We start from the raw sequence: 18,214 nt of genomic DNA, 5'->3' as shown, positions 1-18,214 counted from the left end.
TTTGGCTTGAACCTTCAGAGTTCCGCTTGTTTAAATACGGGAGGTTTTGTCTAAGTTAGCATTTATGTTCCACCCAGGACTCCGCCCACCCCTTCATCTAATGGCATCAACATATTTTCCCCGTCTTTGCACCCTAACATTGTTGGGCGGCAGTGGCAAGCACTGCTGCCTCACAGTGCGAGGGTCTTGGGTTTGATTTCCCGCTGGGTCAGTGCAGAGTCTGCACATCCTCCCCGTGTGCACGTGGGTTTCCTCCGGGTGCTCCGGTTTCCTCCCACAGTCCAAAGATGTACAGGTTAGGTGGATTGGCCATGATAAATTGTCCCTTAGTGTCCAAAGATGTGCGGGTTAGGTGGATTGGCCATGTTAAATTGTCCCTTAGTGTCCAAAGATGTACAGGTTAGGTGGATTGGCCGTGTTAAATTGTCCCTCAGTGTCCAAAGATGTACAGGTTAGGTGGATTGGCCATGTTAAATTGTCCCTTAGTGTCCAAAGATGTACAGGTTAGGTGGATTGGCCATGTTAATTTGTCCCTTATTGTCCAAAGATGTGCAGGTTAGGTGGATTGGCAATGTTGAATTGTCCCTTAGTGTTCAAAGATGTGCAGGTTAGGTGGATTGGCCATGTTAAATTGTCCCTTAGTGTTCAAAGATGTGCAGGTTAGGTGGATTGACCATGATAAATTGTCCCTTAGTGTCCAAAGATGTGCAGGTTAGGTGGATTGGCCATGTTAAATTGTCCCTCAGTGTCCAAAAGGGGTTACAGGAATAGGGTGGAGGCCTGGTCCTAGGCAGGATGCTATTTCAGAGGGTCGGTGCAGACCCGTTGGGTCGAATGGCCTCCTTCTGCACTGTAGGGATTCTATGAAATCTAGTCACGTCGCACCATCGCCGCCTCCGATTCTTTCCCTGGAATGCAAATCTGTGGATGCCTTCACCATCCCGCAGGTTGTCTTTTTAACTCCCATTGTTGTTTTGAAAATCCAAGCTTGGCTCGGCCGACCAGCACTTATCTCATCATCTTTCCTAAATCTCATCGATCATTGATACTAGCCTCCATTATGGGCCTCGGCCCTTTCACCGATGCTTCCTAACCAGCCAAAACGTGCTTTAAAAAGTCTGTGCTTATCCCAAGAACAAAGGAACATATTGTTCAACAGCAAACAAGTGGACCACACATTTTACTGATGTATCCCACTTTGCATTACTCTTATTGTCTATTCAGACTGCGTACAGAAAGCAGCATTATGCAACTCCCATGCAGTCACGGCAATTTTGAGGTTCTTGCCGGCTGAAGTGTTTGACTCATAGTGTGGGTACAGCACAGAAGGTGGCCATTCGGCCCATTGCCTCCATGCTGGCTCTCTGCAAGAGCAACTCAGCTGATCCCGCGCCAGCCCTTTCCCTTTTCCCTGCAATCTACTTCCTCTTCCCGGATGAATTATCCAATTCGGCTTTGATAGCCGCGATTAAACATAACACTCCCAGACATTCCGGATCCGAACGACTTGCCACTCTCTTTTATTCCATCTAATTTTGGGCGTGCATCCCTCCATTTTGGGCGTGCATCCCTCGATTGTTTATGAGTTAGACATGTGATCGGATTTCTTGCAAACTGTCATTTTCCTGTCGTGTTTTTTTTAAACGAGAGGATTTTGTGTTTCTGTTTCAATCTTTTTTTCAAAATAAAACTCACGGCGCCAACTCTTTTAAACTAATAACAGCCTCTACTGTATACTTGAGCTCATTAATTAGACAGATGAATTGTTGGGTGCTTTCATCCTGATGCAGACTTTTGTTTTGACTCCAAATAATGGAAAAATGAGGAATGTCTCTTGACATAAGAGCTGATGAAAAGTTCCATTTCGGCAAGATCCTGTCTGATCACCCACTTTCCTGTCCAACATGCACATCCTTCAATGTCCAAAACATCCTCATTAATCTCATTCCCAAATTTAATCAATGACCGAGCATCCAGAGCATCATACAAGCTTGCCACCCCCACATTGATTCTGTCTACACCTCCTGCTGCCTCAGGAAGGCAGGCAGCATTATCAGAGACCCCTCCCACCCAGGCATTGCCTTCTTCCAGACCCTTCCGTCAGGCAGAAGGTACAGAAGTCTGAAGACCCGCATATCCAGACACAGGAACAGCTTTTTCCCCACAGCTACAAGACTCCTCAACGACCCTCCCTCAGACTGATCTGTTCCCTGTAAGAACACTATTCACGACGCCCTATGTTGCTCTTGCTCATGTATTTGCTTTGTTTGGCCCCTTGCTCCGCACTGTAACCAATCACTGTTTGTCGATGTACCATTTGTCAATGTTCTCTGTTGATTATTCTTTTTGTCTACTATGTACGTACTGTGTACATTCCCTCGGCCTCAGAAAAACACTTTTCACTGTACTTCAGTACATGTGACAATAAATCAAATCAAATCAGAGCCTTCTGCATGGGAGAATTTGAAAGGTTTGCAGCGATTTCTCCACATCCCTTTCCTTAGTTTTAGACCCCTCCAGCCCGGGAAAACAGTGGGCGTCCAGCCAATGAGGGGTGCTGTCAACGGGAATTCCCGTTGACAACGGCAGGACATGTGCATGCGACGGGGTGGTGGGAAAATCCCGCCCAGCATCTACCATTGGTCCAGCCCTCTCGGAATCAATCAGTGTTTGACTGGGTCGCCCCTGTCTCCGGAACGCTACAGGTTTCTCCTCCTGTCTTCACAATAAATTAGGGAAACTCCGACCTGATGTGCAGCCGCTTTGTTCCAATTCAGGAATGTAAAATACAGTAAGTAAAAGAGAGGACTGAATCTAAAGGTTACATGATTTACAGTGGTGTAATTAGTATGCGGATAAGTCTCTTTCAATCACAAAGTATTATTACAATCCCCAACCAGACTCCAAAGGTAGCTAGCAGACGGGACCAAAAACCCCAATATTCTATCTTATTTGTTTAAGACTGTGCAGAAAGGTCAATTCGCTCATGGAGCAATTGTATAAAGAAATACAAAAGTTTATTGGATAAGCATATGGATGATAATGGCATAGTGTAGGTTAGATGGCTTTTGTTTCGGTGCAACATCGTGGGCCGAAGGGCCTGTACTGCGCTGTATCGTTCTATGTTCTATGTTCTAACTAAAATCTGATTTGATTTGATTTATTGTCACGATTTGACCGAAGTACAGTGAAAAGTATTTTTCTGAGGGCAGCACAATGGCACAGTGGTTAGCACTGCTGCCTCACGTCGCTGAGGACCCGGGTTTGATCCTGGCTCTGGGTCACTGTCCGTGTGGAGTTTGCACATTCTCCCCGAGCTGCACTTGAAAATGAAATGAAAATGAAATGAAATGAAAATCGCTTATTGTCACAAGTAGGCTTCAATGAAGTTACCGTGAAAAGCCCCTAGTCACCACATTCCGGCGCCTGTTCGGGGAGGCTGGTACGGGAATTGAACCGTGCTGCTGGCCTGCCTTGGTCTGCTTTCAAAGCCAGCGAAACTTAACTCGCACTCTTAAGGCAAGCCGTGTCACCAAACATTTTTCAGGCTGAAGAATGCAAAAACAAACAGAGTCCATCTAATGAGATGCCCCACTCCAGTAAGGTACAGCATGGAGTGAGCCATCCGAACAATAAGACTATTACCAAATTAGATCTTTTGTGAAGTGGCTTGGACCTCTCTCTCGAGGATTCCGTTCACCATCCCATTCAGTGGGAATAAAGGTTGAAAATCTAAACAGGTGCAGCCTCGACAACTTGACATTTTAATATTTAAAAATGTAAAAATATGGATTGTTAACTTTGACATTGTACGGATGGGGAAGTTGTTAGAAAATTTAAATGAACACTTCGATGAGGAATGCATTTAAAATTCTGGTTCACTGACACTTTGACACTCTTCATTCCCCAACAATGCATAGAAATTTTATTAATGCCATTTTGCAGCCTGCCATCAATGCAGGGGTCTGGATTATTTCAACTGCTGAATTTTCAATGTCTTTTTTAAACTAACTTTTTACTGCCAGTTCGTCAAAGAAGCTGAGATTGTGGCTTTCCGTGTGGATAATTGTCAACATATATTCATGCAATATTTACCAAGGTTACTCCTCGGGGAGCTGACTGAACTGATCAGAATCATTGGGCGCAATCTACGGCCGCATCACGCTGGGCGCGAATCTGCGCGAGCCGGTTAGATGGCGGGAGAGGCCGAATTCGGGAACTGAACCGGTCACTGATCGGTTTCCGGTGTAACCGGCCCACTCCCGTTGGCGAGATCTGGATCTCATGCAAAACCAATAATCACCGATTAAGGCCAATCTCATTAACAGGACAGGTGCCCTTTCGAACAGCCTCCTGTGATCTAACTGGCTCTCCAGCGAGTGGTCACGCGGGCGTCCTTTAACACACCTATTTAAAAGCGTGAAGCTAGCGCAATGGATGCTGTGGGGGTCGGAGGAGTTGGGTAGCCATCTTGCAAATCGGGCAGTTAGCCGGGAGCGCGGGACGGATGGGGGACTCAGCACCCACAGGTCAAACAAGCCATCCCCCGGGTCATGTATACCCATACCAGGGCAACTTCAGCTGCTGCTTGTCCGTCCCACTGAACACCCCCAGCACAGAGCCCTGCCCATGGTAATATGGTGCAGGTCACTTTAACTCCCTTTGACTGTGAGCAGCTTGCTCCTGCTGGTGGCTGCTGATGCTGATGCCTGGAGGCTGCTGTTGCTGTTTCCTTCCCTTTCTGTAGTTGGAAAGAAGGACAACTTTGTCTCAGATTCTTGGGTCCTGGAATACCGGGCTTAGGGAACGGCCGAGTCCAGAGGGCAATCCGGTTTGAAGCAAGAAGATGCTGCAGGACCTGGTACACAACATTGATCCAAATGGGCCACCTGATAATGACGTTGAAGAAATGCTTTTGCAGATTGCTAATGTTTTTGTTGTTGCTGGTGTGGTGAGTGCTGCGTGTAACTGGCCCGTCACCACGGGTTAAACACACTGGAAGTCACGGATGTTCAGCTGCACCTTGAGCGCCGGTGGAATATGTGGATGCCAGAATTTGGTTGCGGTGAGATTGGGACGTGTGGGAGGGGCCTGCTGCGGCTCCTGGATGGAGAACGTGGAACACATCACACATTGAGGGACAGATCATTTCTATGACAGAGTTCCAGACATGATAACACATTCTCAGATTATCCTCCATTTTTGTTCAGGAAGCTGTGAGGGGTGATACTGTGTGTTTGGATTTTTTGTGAACATGAGTTGATAATGCTTTGTATTGGCACCAATATGGAACGGTGATGTTTCCTTGTTGTTTAATGGTTAGTGTGACAGGTGGAATGTTACGTAGTTGATTTTCAAATCCTTCTTCCTGTTGGTCGTTTAATAAACAAAATATTCTCAAGTGGCTGCATAGCGTGTGTGCTCTGTGAGGTCCTGCATTTGTGCTGTTAAACTGCCTGAAGGTTTGGTCTTCTGTGTGTCACAGGGAAGGGAAGGGGATTGGGCGGGCGGGGAATGAAGGAAGGGCCCAGCTGCCTGAAAGAGGAAGGATCTTCTAAGTTTTCTTCAAATCCCTTGCCACAAGCCTGGCCTTTGCCTTATAAGTTCCATCCGGAAGAACCTTTTCCGTGCAAATCCATCTGTGGGATAGAGCTCTTTGTCCCCTATCCGGTACTTCCGTGTATACCCCAAATTCACTCCAAATATGCAGTTCTTGCTGTTTGGCATCTTTGATAACTTTTTCATCTAACTTATTGGAAGCCACCAAAATCTCACGTGCATGTGGGCTTCTACTCCTATTAGTATTCATAGTCTGACCCATGTTCCGAGACCTTGATAAACTACGTCCCCTCTCCCGTCTGGTATCTCGTTCTGTACTGCTACTGCTTGATCTTTCCTATCTGCTGTGGGATGTCCTTTCAATAGTTCTCGACCTTTTCCTGCGGACCTGTTCACTAACCGATGTACTATCTGAGCTGGCACTGCGTTTCTGTGCCCTCCATTTTTGAACTTCATGTTCCCAATCCATTGTCTTGACTCCCTCCCCTGAATGCTGTACATTCAACCAATGTTTAAACTTTCCAGTGGCCTTCCCTGCTCTACGAATAACAGTTGCACCCTGCCATCGACTAGATCCTTCAGGCAAGTATGTTACTTTTGTACGAATTTTTGGCAGTTGTCCTTTCAGAAAAATGGTCTGTTCTAAATCAACAGAAGTGCTGTGTTCCTCTACAGAAACCATGTCTATATCAGTTAACTGGTCCTCGTAGTTCTGTAACACGTGCGTACCAAATGACCCTGATTCCTCGTCATATCTGTCTGCTCTGTCTAAATTTGAAAATTTGTAATCTGTACCCATTATCCTTGATGAATGGACCCTAACAGTTTGATTGTCATGTTGCAAAATAATTGTTTTGCCATCTATGCCTATGATCTTCCCTGGGCCTTTCCATTCATTAAAATGTCTCCTTTATAGTATACTATGTCTCCTTGCTGAAAAACGGGATTTGATGGCCCTACAATATGCCTCAAAGCTCTGCGAATTCTTTCAGAGACTTCTGCTTCCAAAAAAGCTTTTCTACTGCTGTGTAATGCATTTAAATGTTCAGCAAAACCAGAGCTAATTGTAGTCCCTTCCCAAACTGGAGGCTGTTCATCCAAAATGGACGGAATTTTAGGATTTCTACCAAACACTAATTGATAGGGACTATAGCCCCCAACCATCTGCAATGAATTCTTTGCATGTACCGCCCATGCTAAAGCTGAATTTAGCTTGCAGTTTGGTCTATCTGCCAAACTTTTCCGAAGCATGTCATCTATTACCGCATGGTTTCTTTCACACACACCATTACTAAATGGGCTTTCTGCAGCCGTGTTCAGGACTGTGATATTCATGTTTTCACACATATCCCTAAACTCATCATTAACAAATTCTCCCCCATTGTCCGTAAGGAATTTTGCCAGTGGGCCCATTCCTGCCCCTATCCATTTTCCACGATTTGATCCAGAATTACTCTCTTTTCTTTACTTCGTACAATCGTTGATTGACTAAATCTGGTTGCTAAATCTACAAAATAAATATATTATTGGCTTTATCCCAGATCTTAAGGTCCATGGCCACAATATCATTAAAATCCCTGGCCAAAGGTAGGGTTACTATCGGCCATGCTGGTGTCCTTCTGTACTTCCTGCAAACTTCACAGCGGTCACTAGCCTGTTCTATCAGCTTACCCCTGCATCCTTTAATACATTTTTCAGCCTCCGAGGAGACGGATGTGCAAATTGCCTATGCGGTTTTAATACAACAAGCTTTATCAGCTAAAGTCCCATTTTTAACTGCCATTAACCCATCCTCAACAACTCTACTTGAAATATTATTTGTCAGTAATGGAATACAATAGTGTCCCGGCTGTGTAAATTGTAAGTCCACCGTCTTTCCAAAAACTGTTGCCTTATCCTGTTCCATATCCAGTTTCATGTGTGTTTTCTTCATCGATGGTTTGCTCAGAAGCAAAGGTATCTCACTTGATAGAACATCCGTGCTAATGAAATGATTCATTCTGCCAATATTGCAAGGGATCACCACTCTTTTCAGCGACTTCAGAGTATTATCATCCCCAAACCTGAAACTTGTGGAACTTTCAAATTCCTTAACGTTGTTACGATTATCAGCATTCAAAGAGTCCAGGTAACATTTTAACCAGTCAATTCCACACACAGTAGATGTGCAGCCACTGTCCAATACAGCACAGTTGAAGGATTCTGCAACCAACACCCTCATTACCGGCGTAAAACCGCTTGTCAATAGGACAATGCCTTCTTTCTGGTCACTATCTTTTTCCTCTTCTGACTCTTCCGTGTTATGTGTCGCTTCAAACACTCTATCAGAACGAGTTGGACAGTTGAAAGCAGAATGGTATTGAGAGTCACATCGAAAACATCGATTTATCATGCCCCGTGCATTTCTGGGGTTCATCTTCCTATTGTAGGTTCGAACTGGGTTTCTGTCTTCATAATTTCCTTGTCTCGGTCTCCGTCTATAGTCTTGGAACCTGTTCGTAGCCGTACGATTTTGCCATCCTGTTAGTAGTGTATCCTCCATATTCTGCCTTATTGCAGGCTGACCTATTTGGGTCTCAGAGCCATCAGAATCGAATGGGGGGGGGTGGGGGTGGGGGGAGATAGAGGGGCTGCGCACCCCACAATGTCCGTGGAGGCATGCGCCCACGCAATGGCCAGGGTCGTTGGCCTCTCGGTCATTGTGGCTGCCTACTGGATGTACGGTAAAGTTGTGTTCTTCCTGCGTGCCGAGCAGACAGCCCCCTTTGGCCTCGAAAGGGGGGCTCACGGTGGGCGGGACGCATGTGGCGGTGGACCCTCTAGAGCCCACTGCAGAGGAGGTGATCCTCTCGCATGACCTGCCCCACCTCCCCTCGGGGATCCTCCTCCCCACCTCCCCTCGGGGATCCTCCCCCCCCCACCTCCCCTCGGGGATCCTCCTCCCCACCTCCCCTCGGGGATCCTCCCCCCCCCACCTCCCCTCGGGGATCCTCCTCCCCACCTCCCCTCGGGGATCCTCCCCCCCCCACCTCCCCTCGGGGATCCTCCTCCCCACCTCCCCTCGGGGATCCTCCTCCCCCACCTCCCCTCGGGGATCCTCCTCCCCACCTCCCCTCGGGGATCCTCCCCCCCCCCACCTCCCCTCGGGGATCCTCCTCCCCCACCTCCCCTCGGGGATCCTCCCCCCCCCACCTCCCCTCGGGGATCCTCCTCCCCCACCTCCCCTCGGGGATCCTCCCCCCCCCACCTCCCCTCGGGGATCCTCCTCCCCACCTCCCCTCGGGGATCCTCCCCCCCCCACCTCCCCTCGGGGATCCTCCTCCCCCACCTCCCCTCGGGGATCCTCCCCCCCCCACCTCCCCTCGGGGATCCTCCTCCCCACCTCCCCTCGGGGATCCTCCCCCCCCCACCTCCCCTCGGGGATCCTCCTCCCCACCTCCCCTCGGGGATCCTCCTCCCCACCTCCCCTCGGGGATCCTCCTCCCCACCTCCCCTCGGGGATCCTCCCCCACCCCCACCCCCCCACCTCCCCCACCTCCCCTCGGGGATCCTCCTCCCCCACCTCCCCTCGGGGATCCTCCTCCCCCACCTCCCCTCGGAGCCTCCCCCCACCTCCCCTCGGAGATCCTCCTCCCTCCCCCCACCTCCCCTCGGGGATCCTCCTCCCCACCTCCCCACCTCCCCCACCTCCCCTCGGAGATCCTCCCCCCCTCTCCCCCCCCCCCCCCTCTCCCCCCCCCCCCCCCCCCCATGGAGATCCTCCTCCCCCCCACCTCCCCTCGGGGATCCTCCCCCACCCCCACCCCCCCACCTCCCCCACCTCCCCTCGGGGATCCTCCTCCCCCCCCCACCTCCCCTCGGAGATCCTCCTCCTCCCCCACCTCCCCTCGGGGATCCCCCCCCCCCCACCTCCCCTCGGGGATCCCCCCCCCCCCACCCCTCGGGGATCCTCCTCCCCCTCCCCTCGGGGATACTCCTCTCCCACCGCCCCCTCGGGGATCCTCCCCCCCCACCCCTCGGGGATCCTCCTCCCCCTCCCCTCGGGGATACTCCTCTCCCCACCGCCCCCTCGGGGATCCTCCCCCCCCACCCCTCGGGGATCCTCCTTCCCCACCTCCATCTGTTCGAGGAGGTTAAGTCTGGGCTGCTGTCCCTACAGCACACCCTCCAACACCAGGTCTGTATCCGCCTAGTCCAGGAGGAGGTTTTAGAGGGGGACTTTGCGGTCCCCTGCCAAGGGGAGACCCTTTACGTCTTCTGGTCCGCGGACGGCATGTGGTGCCACACCTGTAGGGGGTGTGGCACATCCGTAGGAATTGCCCTGTCGCTACAGCAACCAAGGCAGCCGTAGCTGGTGCCGCCAGCCCCTCTCCCTTCACTGACCCTGCAAAGCCCCTCTGGAGAGGGAGCCGATGTGCAGGAAGGAGCAGAGGAAGACACAGTGGACAGCCAGACAGCGGGCAGCCAGACAGCGGGCAGCCAGACAGCGGGCAGCCAGACAGCGGGCAGCCAGACAGTGGGCAGCCAGACAGCGGGCAGCCAGACAGCGGGCAGCCAGACAGCGGGCAGCCAGACAGCGGGCAGCCAGACAGCGGGCAGCCAGACAGCGGGCAGCCAGACAGCGGGCAGCCAGACAGCGGGCAGCCAGACATGTCCAGATACCACTGATCCCGTCATCCTGCAGGACCGATTGTCTTTCAATACTGGCTCGGGTGCTCCAGTTACACCTCCACCCGCCATCACCCAGCAACATCCCCAGCCCCGTTGATGTTCCGGCCCTAGAGGGTGGTGGCAGTGAGGCGGTGAGCCAAACCGGACGGCGCTTTGCCCCGGCCACAACTCCTGTTGCGGAGCGTCGTGGGGAGAGCCCGTGGAGGGCTTCAGAGACAGCGGTCCCCTGGTGTGCGACCCTCTTCCCAGTAACACGGTCACTTCATGAGGGGGGGTGAGAGGAACATTATTCCTCCCCCCTCCCACCCTTGGTGAAGTGTGGGTGATGCCCCGATTCATTCCCTTTGACATCACGCCCAGGCCCTGGACAAGGGAGCAGCTCCCTGTTTCTAGGATTATGGGGAGGTAGTGTCCCTTCCCACCCGGCCCCAACAATCGACATCGGCGAATCCTCAGTCACCACCCAGGAGCTGTTTTTAGGACCTTCCAGTGGCCCGGCGTGAGGGGCAGAGCAAGTGTTTGGCCCACCACATGCCTCTGGCCCAGAACCACGGGGAGAGGCTGAGAGGAACCATCTCGATCCAGGGGGGGATCGAGGCAGGCCCAGGGTTAATGTGGCGGAGGACTCGGGCCCAGACGTCACTGCCTGGTGGAAGTTAGCTGCTCAGTGGCAGGCGCGGAGGGTGGATTTGAAGCTCTCTGCAACGAGGCGGCGGGCTCACTCGCGCCCGGTGCAGGGTCACCACTCAGCCCCTCAGGCGAACTCCGGGAATCAACCACATTTGAATTTTGTAATGACTTAGGCTGGGCCTTTGAGATTGGCCAATTAGAATACGAGTTCCCTGGTTAGTGGCCTCGTACATCTCCTCTAAACCTTGCCCCTCTCACCTTAAACCTATGCTCCCTAGTAATTGACCCCTCTACCCTGGGGAAAAGCCTCTGACTATCCACCCTGTCTGTGCCCCTCATAATTTTGTATACCTCTATCAGGTCTCCCCTCAACCTCCTTCGTTCCAGTGAGAACAAACCGAGTTTATTCAACCGCTCCACATAGCTAATGCCCTCCATACCAGGCAACATCCTGGTAAATCTCTTCTGCACCCTCTCTAAAGCCTCCACATCCTTCTGGTAGTGTGGCGACCAGAATTGAACACTATACTCCAAGTGTGGCCTAACTAAGGTTCTACACAGCTGCAACATGACTTGCCAATTTATATACTCAACATGGAGAATTTTGTACAAATACTGTATGATCCATAAGTTTATGAAGAAAAACTGCAGCACGGGACTCCTCCAATCGGCTATGGACCTGCTGGAGTGACGCTGACATCTCCCTCTGAATGTCCCGGCTGCTCCCTATCATCTCCATCAGCTCCGGGTAACTCACTTCCAGAGGCTCAGCATCAGGCTGGGGCCCAACTGGCACCTAGGACCCAGCAGCCCCCCGACTGCTGTCTCGCCTGGGGGCGTCCCTGCCGCTGTGTGGTGCTCACCAGATTGTGCCCCAGAAGCCTGACCAATAACGTAGCCCACCGAGGTGTGCGTTGCTGCGCTGGTGGAGGGTGGAGATGCATCGACTGTGGCATCCTCGGAGCTCTCCTCCGAGGTGGTCTCATGGGAGGGAGGGGAAGGGGCCGCCCCTGATGGACCAGTGCCGCGGCTGTAGGACCTGCGGGGCAATGATTACGTGGTCAGTGGGAGTGTTGGATCATTCAGTTTGGCAATAATTCACGTGTGACGGTCCACCCGACAGTGACTATACATCCTGACTACTTCATTTGCTGCAGTGGGGCTTCCCAAGGTCGTGAAAGTTGCAACATAAATGCAGTCCTTCCTTTCACTGCTCCACTTCTCTTATTCATTCTGTCCCTCTGAAAAATATTCCTAAACTAATCTCTTCTAATTGTCCCCATTTTCAGGCAACTTTCTATTAGTGCAATTAAATTTGTATTTTCCGAATGCATAATCAAAATCTAAGCCTTAGCTGAAGAGTTTGAATGAGTGTTATTGAATGTTGTGTTCACAAGGTGAGGATACTCCTACTGGGGGGTGGGCAGAGTAGAATACTTTCCCATTTTAGTGCAGCAACAAGAATTCCCAGGTCACATATGACAGTTTGGTGTTGTGTAAAACTCCTTCTGACCTGTTCCAACAACAAGGGTGGCCCGGTGGCACAGTGGTTAGCACTGCTGCCTCACAGCGCCAGGGTCCCAGGTTCGATTCCCAGCTTGGGTCACTGTCTGTGCGGAGTCTGCACATCCTCCCCGTGTCTGCGTGGGTTTCCTCCGGGTGCTCCGGTTTCCTCCCACAGTCCAAAGATGTGCAGGTTAGGTGGATTGACCATGTTAAATTGTCCCTTAATGCCCAAAACGTGGGATTACTAGGTTATGGGGCTAGGGTGGAGGTGTGGCCTTAAGTAGGGTGCTCTTTCCAAGGGCGGATGCAGACTCAATGGGCCGAATGGCCTCCTTCTGCACGGTAAAGTCTATGATTCTAACAACATGTCAAACTCTTAGCCTCTGGTTATCGCACATTAGGAAGGGTGCGAGATTCCTCGAGAGGGTGCGGAGGGAGATTTACCAGAATGATTCCATGGATGAATAGATTTTAGCTCCAAGGTTAGGGTTGGAGAAACTGGGATTATTCTCCTTGGAGTGAAGGAGATTGAGGGGGGATTTGATAGAGGTGAACAAGGTTATGACAAGTTTAGATAAGGTCAAAGAAAAGCTGTTCCCATTGGAGATAGGGAGGGAGGGGGTGGCAGATATGAGGAGGAGCTTTTTTACGCAGCGAGTGGTAACGACATGGAACTCGCTGCCTACAAGGGAGCTGGAAGTAGAGACAATGGATGATTTCAAAAGGAAATTGGATGGACGCTGGAGGGAACTCCATCAGCAGATGTTTCCCCCCTCGTGCTGTCTCAGCAACAGACACTCAAAAATATGCAGAGAAAGGAACAGAGAGAAGATGTCAATGATTTCGAACTTGTGTCCATAACCAAACATGCACCAAGTCCCATTCACCTATCAGGCCTGAACTCATAGGTATATGTTAGCTGCAAGCCCTGGCACACCCTGCTCTTCTAATCCTCATCTTCAAATTCATCCATGGCCACATTCCTCCCAATCTCTGTAAACTCCTCTCATGATCTCAGCACTCCTCCAATTCCAGTATCTTGAGCATTCCCAATTGTTTTAAAATAAATTTAGGGTACCCAATTCTTTTTTTCCCAATGAAGGGGCAATTTAGCGTGGCCAATCCACCTACCCGGCACATCTTTGTGTTGTGGGGGTGAGACCCACGCAGACACGGGGAGAATGTGCAAACTCAGTGACCCAGGGCCGGGATCGAACCCGGGTCCTCAGCGCTGCAGTCCCAGTGCTAACCACTGCGCCACCCAAGTATTCCCACTTATAATTAGTAAAGTCGCCAAGGTCCCAGGTGTCCATAGGCCGCTTTCCCTTATGAGGAAAGGGGGGGGGGGGGGGGAATGAAGAGAGATCTGGCTGGTGGTAATTTAACCCGAGGATCACCACACCTCAGGCGAGGGGCAAGGTTGAGAAGGCTTGAGATGAATAACCTCAGCCGGCAAGCGGAATTGAACCCATGCTTCTGGCCTCGCTCTGCATCACGAACCAGCCACCCAGCCAACTGAGCTAAACCGACCCATTATAATTACACCATCATTGGCAACCAGGCCTTCGACTACCACGGCCCTTCTGGACTAGCACAGCGGTTAGCACTGTTGCTTCACAGCTCCAGGGTCCCAGGTTCGATTCCCAGCTTGGGTGACTGTCTGTGCGGAGTCTGCACGTTCTCCCCGTGTCTGCGTGGGTTTCCTCCGGGTACTCTGGTTTCCTCCCACAAGTCCCAAAAGACGTGCTGTTGGGTGAATTTGGACATTCTGAATTCTCCCTCTGTGTACCCGAACAGGCGCCGGAATGTGGCGACTAGGGGCTTTTCACATTGCAGTGTTAATGTAAGCCTACTTGTGACAATAATAAAGATTATTAAAGACTTCCCTTCCTCAATCAATCTCTCTATCCTCCTGTTAAAATGCTATGCTGGCCATGAAAGGCACTATGGAAATGCAAGTCTTTTTTTTAATTCCCTCCCCAAACCTACCTTAAATGGCTCAAATTCTGTCCAGTAATTTCTGTGAAAGGCACTTTGACACATTGAAAGGTGCAAAATGAAGAGTCAGAGGGGATTTTGTTTTGGGGAGGGCGGGGGGGGGGGGGAGAGATTTTCACTGTTCGCTCAGTGTAGTTCTGGGCAATAGCACATTCCAACAGAAAGCTTAATGAAAATCACAAGCATCTCTTTAACTTTCCATTCTCAACATGCAGCCATCATGTTGGCACGTGATGATAATGCAAACCACAGCAGTCCACCCACTCACCCCCTTCCAAATCATTACTAATTTAAATGTTGAGAAATCTGAGCTGTGCGAAGATTTAAAATCATCATTGCCCTTTCTAAATAAACAATGAGGACAGGGCGCTGGGCAATGCAATGCGATCCATTGAAGCTTTGAAGTACACAGATACACGGTGCTGCAATCTCACAATAGATCAGTAATCACATATATCTGCCGAGGGGGTGGCGGATTTACGCTTACCTTGACCATTGAATGAAACGTCCAATGCTGGGATTTACACCCCCAACACCCCAATGCAAAGCCACACACACACACAAAAATAATTGTGGGGTGTGTGATTTTCTTTAAAATTCTATTGTCCCACCTTATTTTTTTGCAACAAATCTAACAGCGCCAGAACAGAACAAAACAAAAGGGGTGGGGGATGCGGATTTCAAATGCCACTCTCTTCTCAAGGCTGGCATTTCAGAATGAGAAAGAGGTGACAGACCTGCAGTTTCGAATCAGCTGGCAAACACAAAATCACTCAAGACTTTGTCCTACCTGTTAAGCATTCAAATGCATGTCTCTCCCACCCTCTCTCTTTTTCTCTCTCATTAAATGGACGGATGCATTTCACATTCTGATTTCTGCTCAGCTTCCCCAATCTCTCCCGGTCAATGATAATGCGGCTGCTGCTTTCTGAAACCTCGAATCCACTCCCCCCAGTGAGATGGTGCAGAATAGCAGAGAGACCAGGAGAGGATGGATGGATGGGGGAGGGAATGCACCCAATACGGTAGAAGAAGGACCAAAAACCCAGTTAATGACTTCCAAGTCTTATTAATTAGCGAGTAACTTTAATAAACGATAATGAATGGATTCCCAAGCAGAGTACAGTGATTTTAGTCAATATTTCTGTTTTTATTCCTTTTCTAATTCAGTTATCAATATGTTCCTTCCCCACATGGTGGTCAATTAGAAGGAACTGCTTCCATTGACAGTGCCAGAGGACGCAGGTTAAAGTTAATTAGCAAAAGATGAGAATTCTTTAATATGTATATAAACACAGAGTGGGCAGCGCAGTGGTTAGCACTGTTGCCTCGTGGGGCAGGTTTAGCACAGGGCTAAAGAGCTGGCCTTTAAAGCAGACCAAGGCAGGCCAGCAGCACGGTTCAATTCCCGTACCGCCTCCCCGAACAGGCGCCGGAATGTGGCGACTAGGGGCTTTTCACAGTAACTTAATTGAAGTCTACTTGTGACAATAAGTGATTTTCATTTCATTTTATTTCATTTCACTGCTCCAGGGACCCGGGTTCGATTCCGACCTCAGCTGACGGAGTGGAGTTTGCACGTTCCCCCTGTATCTGCGTGGGTTTCCTCCGGGTGCTCCGGTTTCCTCCCACAGTCCAAAGATGTGCGGGTTAGGTGGATTGGCCATGATAAATTGTGCCTTGGTGTGCAGGGTTACGAGGATAGGGCGGAGGAGTGAGTCTAGCTAGTGTGCTCTTTCAGAGGGTCAATGCTGACTCGATGGGCTGAATGGCCTCTTTCTGCATTGTAGGGACTCTCTGAATGAAAGGATATGGAAAAAGGCAGGAAAGTGGACTTAGTCCAGGTGCCGGAATGTGGCGACGAGGGGATTCTTACAGTAACTTCATTGCAGTGTTAATGTAAGCCTACTTGTGACAATAAAGATTATTGTCATTAGTCAGTGTTGGATCAGCCGTGATCTTATTAAATGGCGGAGCAGGATGGAAGGGCTGAATGGTCTCTTCATGTTCCTATCACTTATGGTGCTTGGATTGAAGTCTCCCAGCTTAAACTCATCGACACTGCACACACAAATCATAGGGGTGTTTCAAATCAAGTATGTGTTTCCTTCCATTCACTTTCATGTATTGTTATTCAGATATGGAGGTAGGGGAAGGGGGTGCTCACCAATTGAAGGTGGGAGATCATGTGCTGAAACCTCCAGAAATATGTCTGACCTGAGTTGGGAACCGGATCAGAGGACCGTCACATCCAAGCTTGGCTCCTCCGGATTCCCAATACGGATACTTCCTGCACGGTGAATTGATGCGACGCGAGCAAAAGGTTAGCGGAGGGAGTGCTGCAGAGATAGAGAAAGTGGAATTGTGCGATGGCCTTGTTCACCAGTGCATGAGGGAGTGGCAGTGGTGGGCTTTCAGCGGGCGCCTAAACCGAGAGGCATGGGGCACAGCCTCACATTGGTGGTGAGGTGAGCTGCAGGAGTCTGTCATTGTCCCCAGCGCCAGGTTGGTGCACGAGGTTGAGGTGACAGGAAAGGAAAGGAATCATGCAGGGACAACCAACTCAGGGCCAACCTCCAGAGGCCCGACGTCTGAAATGCTTCAGACTGAAGCAACCAGTCTAGAAGGTCTGCGGGCTGTCTGGGAAGAGAGACAATGGTGCTCCCCATCTGCTGACACCTCAACACTACATTTCATCTGTGTCCCCTGGTGACTGACTCCTCTGTCATGGGGCTTTGATAAAGAGTCATCCAGACTCAAAACGTTCACTCCCTTCTCTCTTCACAGATGCTGTTAGGCCTGCTGAGATTTCGCAGCATTTTTTCTGATTAAATGTATTCCTGGATATTTCATCACAGGAATCTCCCCAGCCATTAGTCAGCCAACATGCCCAACCTTGTGGCCTTCCTACACCAATTGGAAAGCAAAACAACTCATTACCCAATTGGATGATGCTCGACAACAGCCAAACAGCCCTTTTGCTCTCCATTTCCAATACTTCGACATCTGGTAAAGGGAAATGTGCAAAGAAAATGACAAACTTTGTTAATGTCCCAATGATTTTTCTCCAGGATTACACATAGCGTCAATTCCTCTAGACTCCAGGCAGTCCTATCTGGATTCACCATGTTGGAGAATCAGCCAGAGAGTTGCCATCACATTGACTGTCAACGCAAAAGCGAAATACTATCGATGGCGGAAATCCGAAATAAACATTTTGAAAATGCTGGAAACACTCAGCAAGACCGGAAGCATCTGCGGAGAGATGAACAGAGTTCAGCTTTCAGATCAAATAATCTTTCATCAGTCATTCTGACGAAAGGTCATTGGTAATCTGAAGCATTATTTCTTGTTTCTCTCGCTGTGGAATATCAATAATCTTGCAGCCTGTTCACACAGGGAAGGCAGTGGTATTGTCACTGGACTAGGAAACCAGAGACCCAAAGTAATGCTCTGGGGACACTGGTTCGAATCCCCCCACTGCAGATGGTGAAATTTGAATTCAATAGAAATCTGGAATTAAAAGTCTAATGATGACCATGAAACCATTGTCGATTGTCGTAAAACCCATCTGGTTCACTAATGTCCTTTAGGGAAGGAAATCTGCCGTCCTTACCTGGTCTGGCCTATATGTGACTCCAGACCCACAGCAATGTGTTTGTGGGCAGTAAATGCAGGCAGAGCATCCCATGAATGAATAAAAAAACCCACATAGATCACATTGCTAGCTGGAGCATCAGGACAAGACATTACCCTTCTCCACCATACCACTCCCTCCCAACAACGGCGTCACTAATCCTCCCTGGCCTCCTCAGGCCATTGAATCCAGTCCAGGAGTTCACATAGATCA

At 50.0% G+C, this 18,214-nt stretch overlaps 1 protein-coding gene across 2 annotated transcripts in view; it reads right to left on the bottom strand.

Annotated features, from left to right (window-relative positions):
• b4galnt1b (beta-1,4-N-acetyl-galactosaminyl transferase 1b) overlaps positions 1–15,320 on the bottom strand; it is a 110,291-nt gene extending 94,971 nt beyond the window's left edge. For both annotated transcript variants that reach the window (XM_072493653.1, XM_072493654.1), the window contains exon 1: positions 15,155–15,320. In XM_072493653.1, coding sequence (XP_072349754.1) covers positions 15,155–15,165 — 11 coding nt within the window. In that variant the 5' untranslated portion in view covers positions 15,166–15,320. The remainder of the gene's footprint in view (positions 1–15,154) is intronic.
• Positions 15,321–18,214: the final 2,894 nt, after the last annotated feature.

Source organism: Scyliorhinus torazame, chromosome X, assembly GCF_047496885.1.
Source record: "Scyliorhinus torazame isolate Kashiwa2021f chromosome X, sScyTor2.1, whole genome shotgun sequence".
Taxonomy (NCBI): Eukaryota; Metazoa; Chordata; class Chondrichthyes; order Carcharhiniformes; family Scyliorhinidae; genus Scyliorhinus; species Scyliorhinus torazame.
This window is presented reverse-complemented; position numbering and strand designations above follow the sequence as displayed.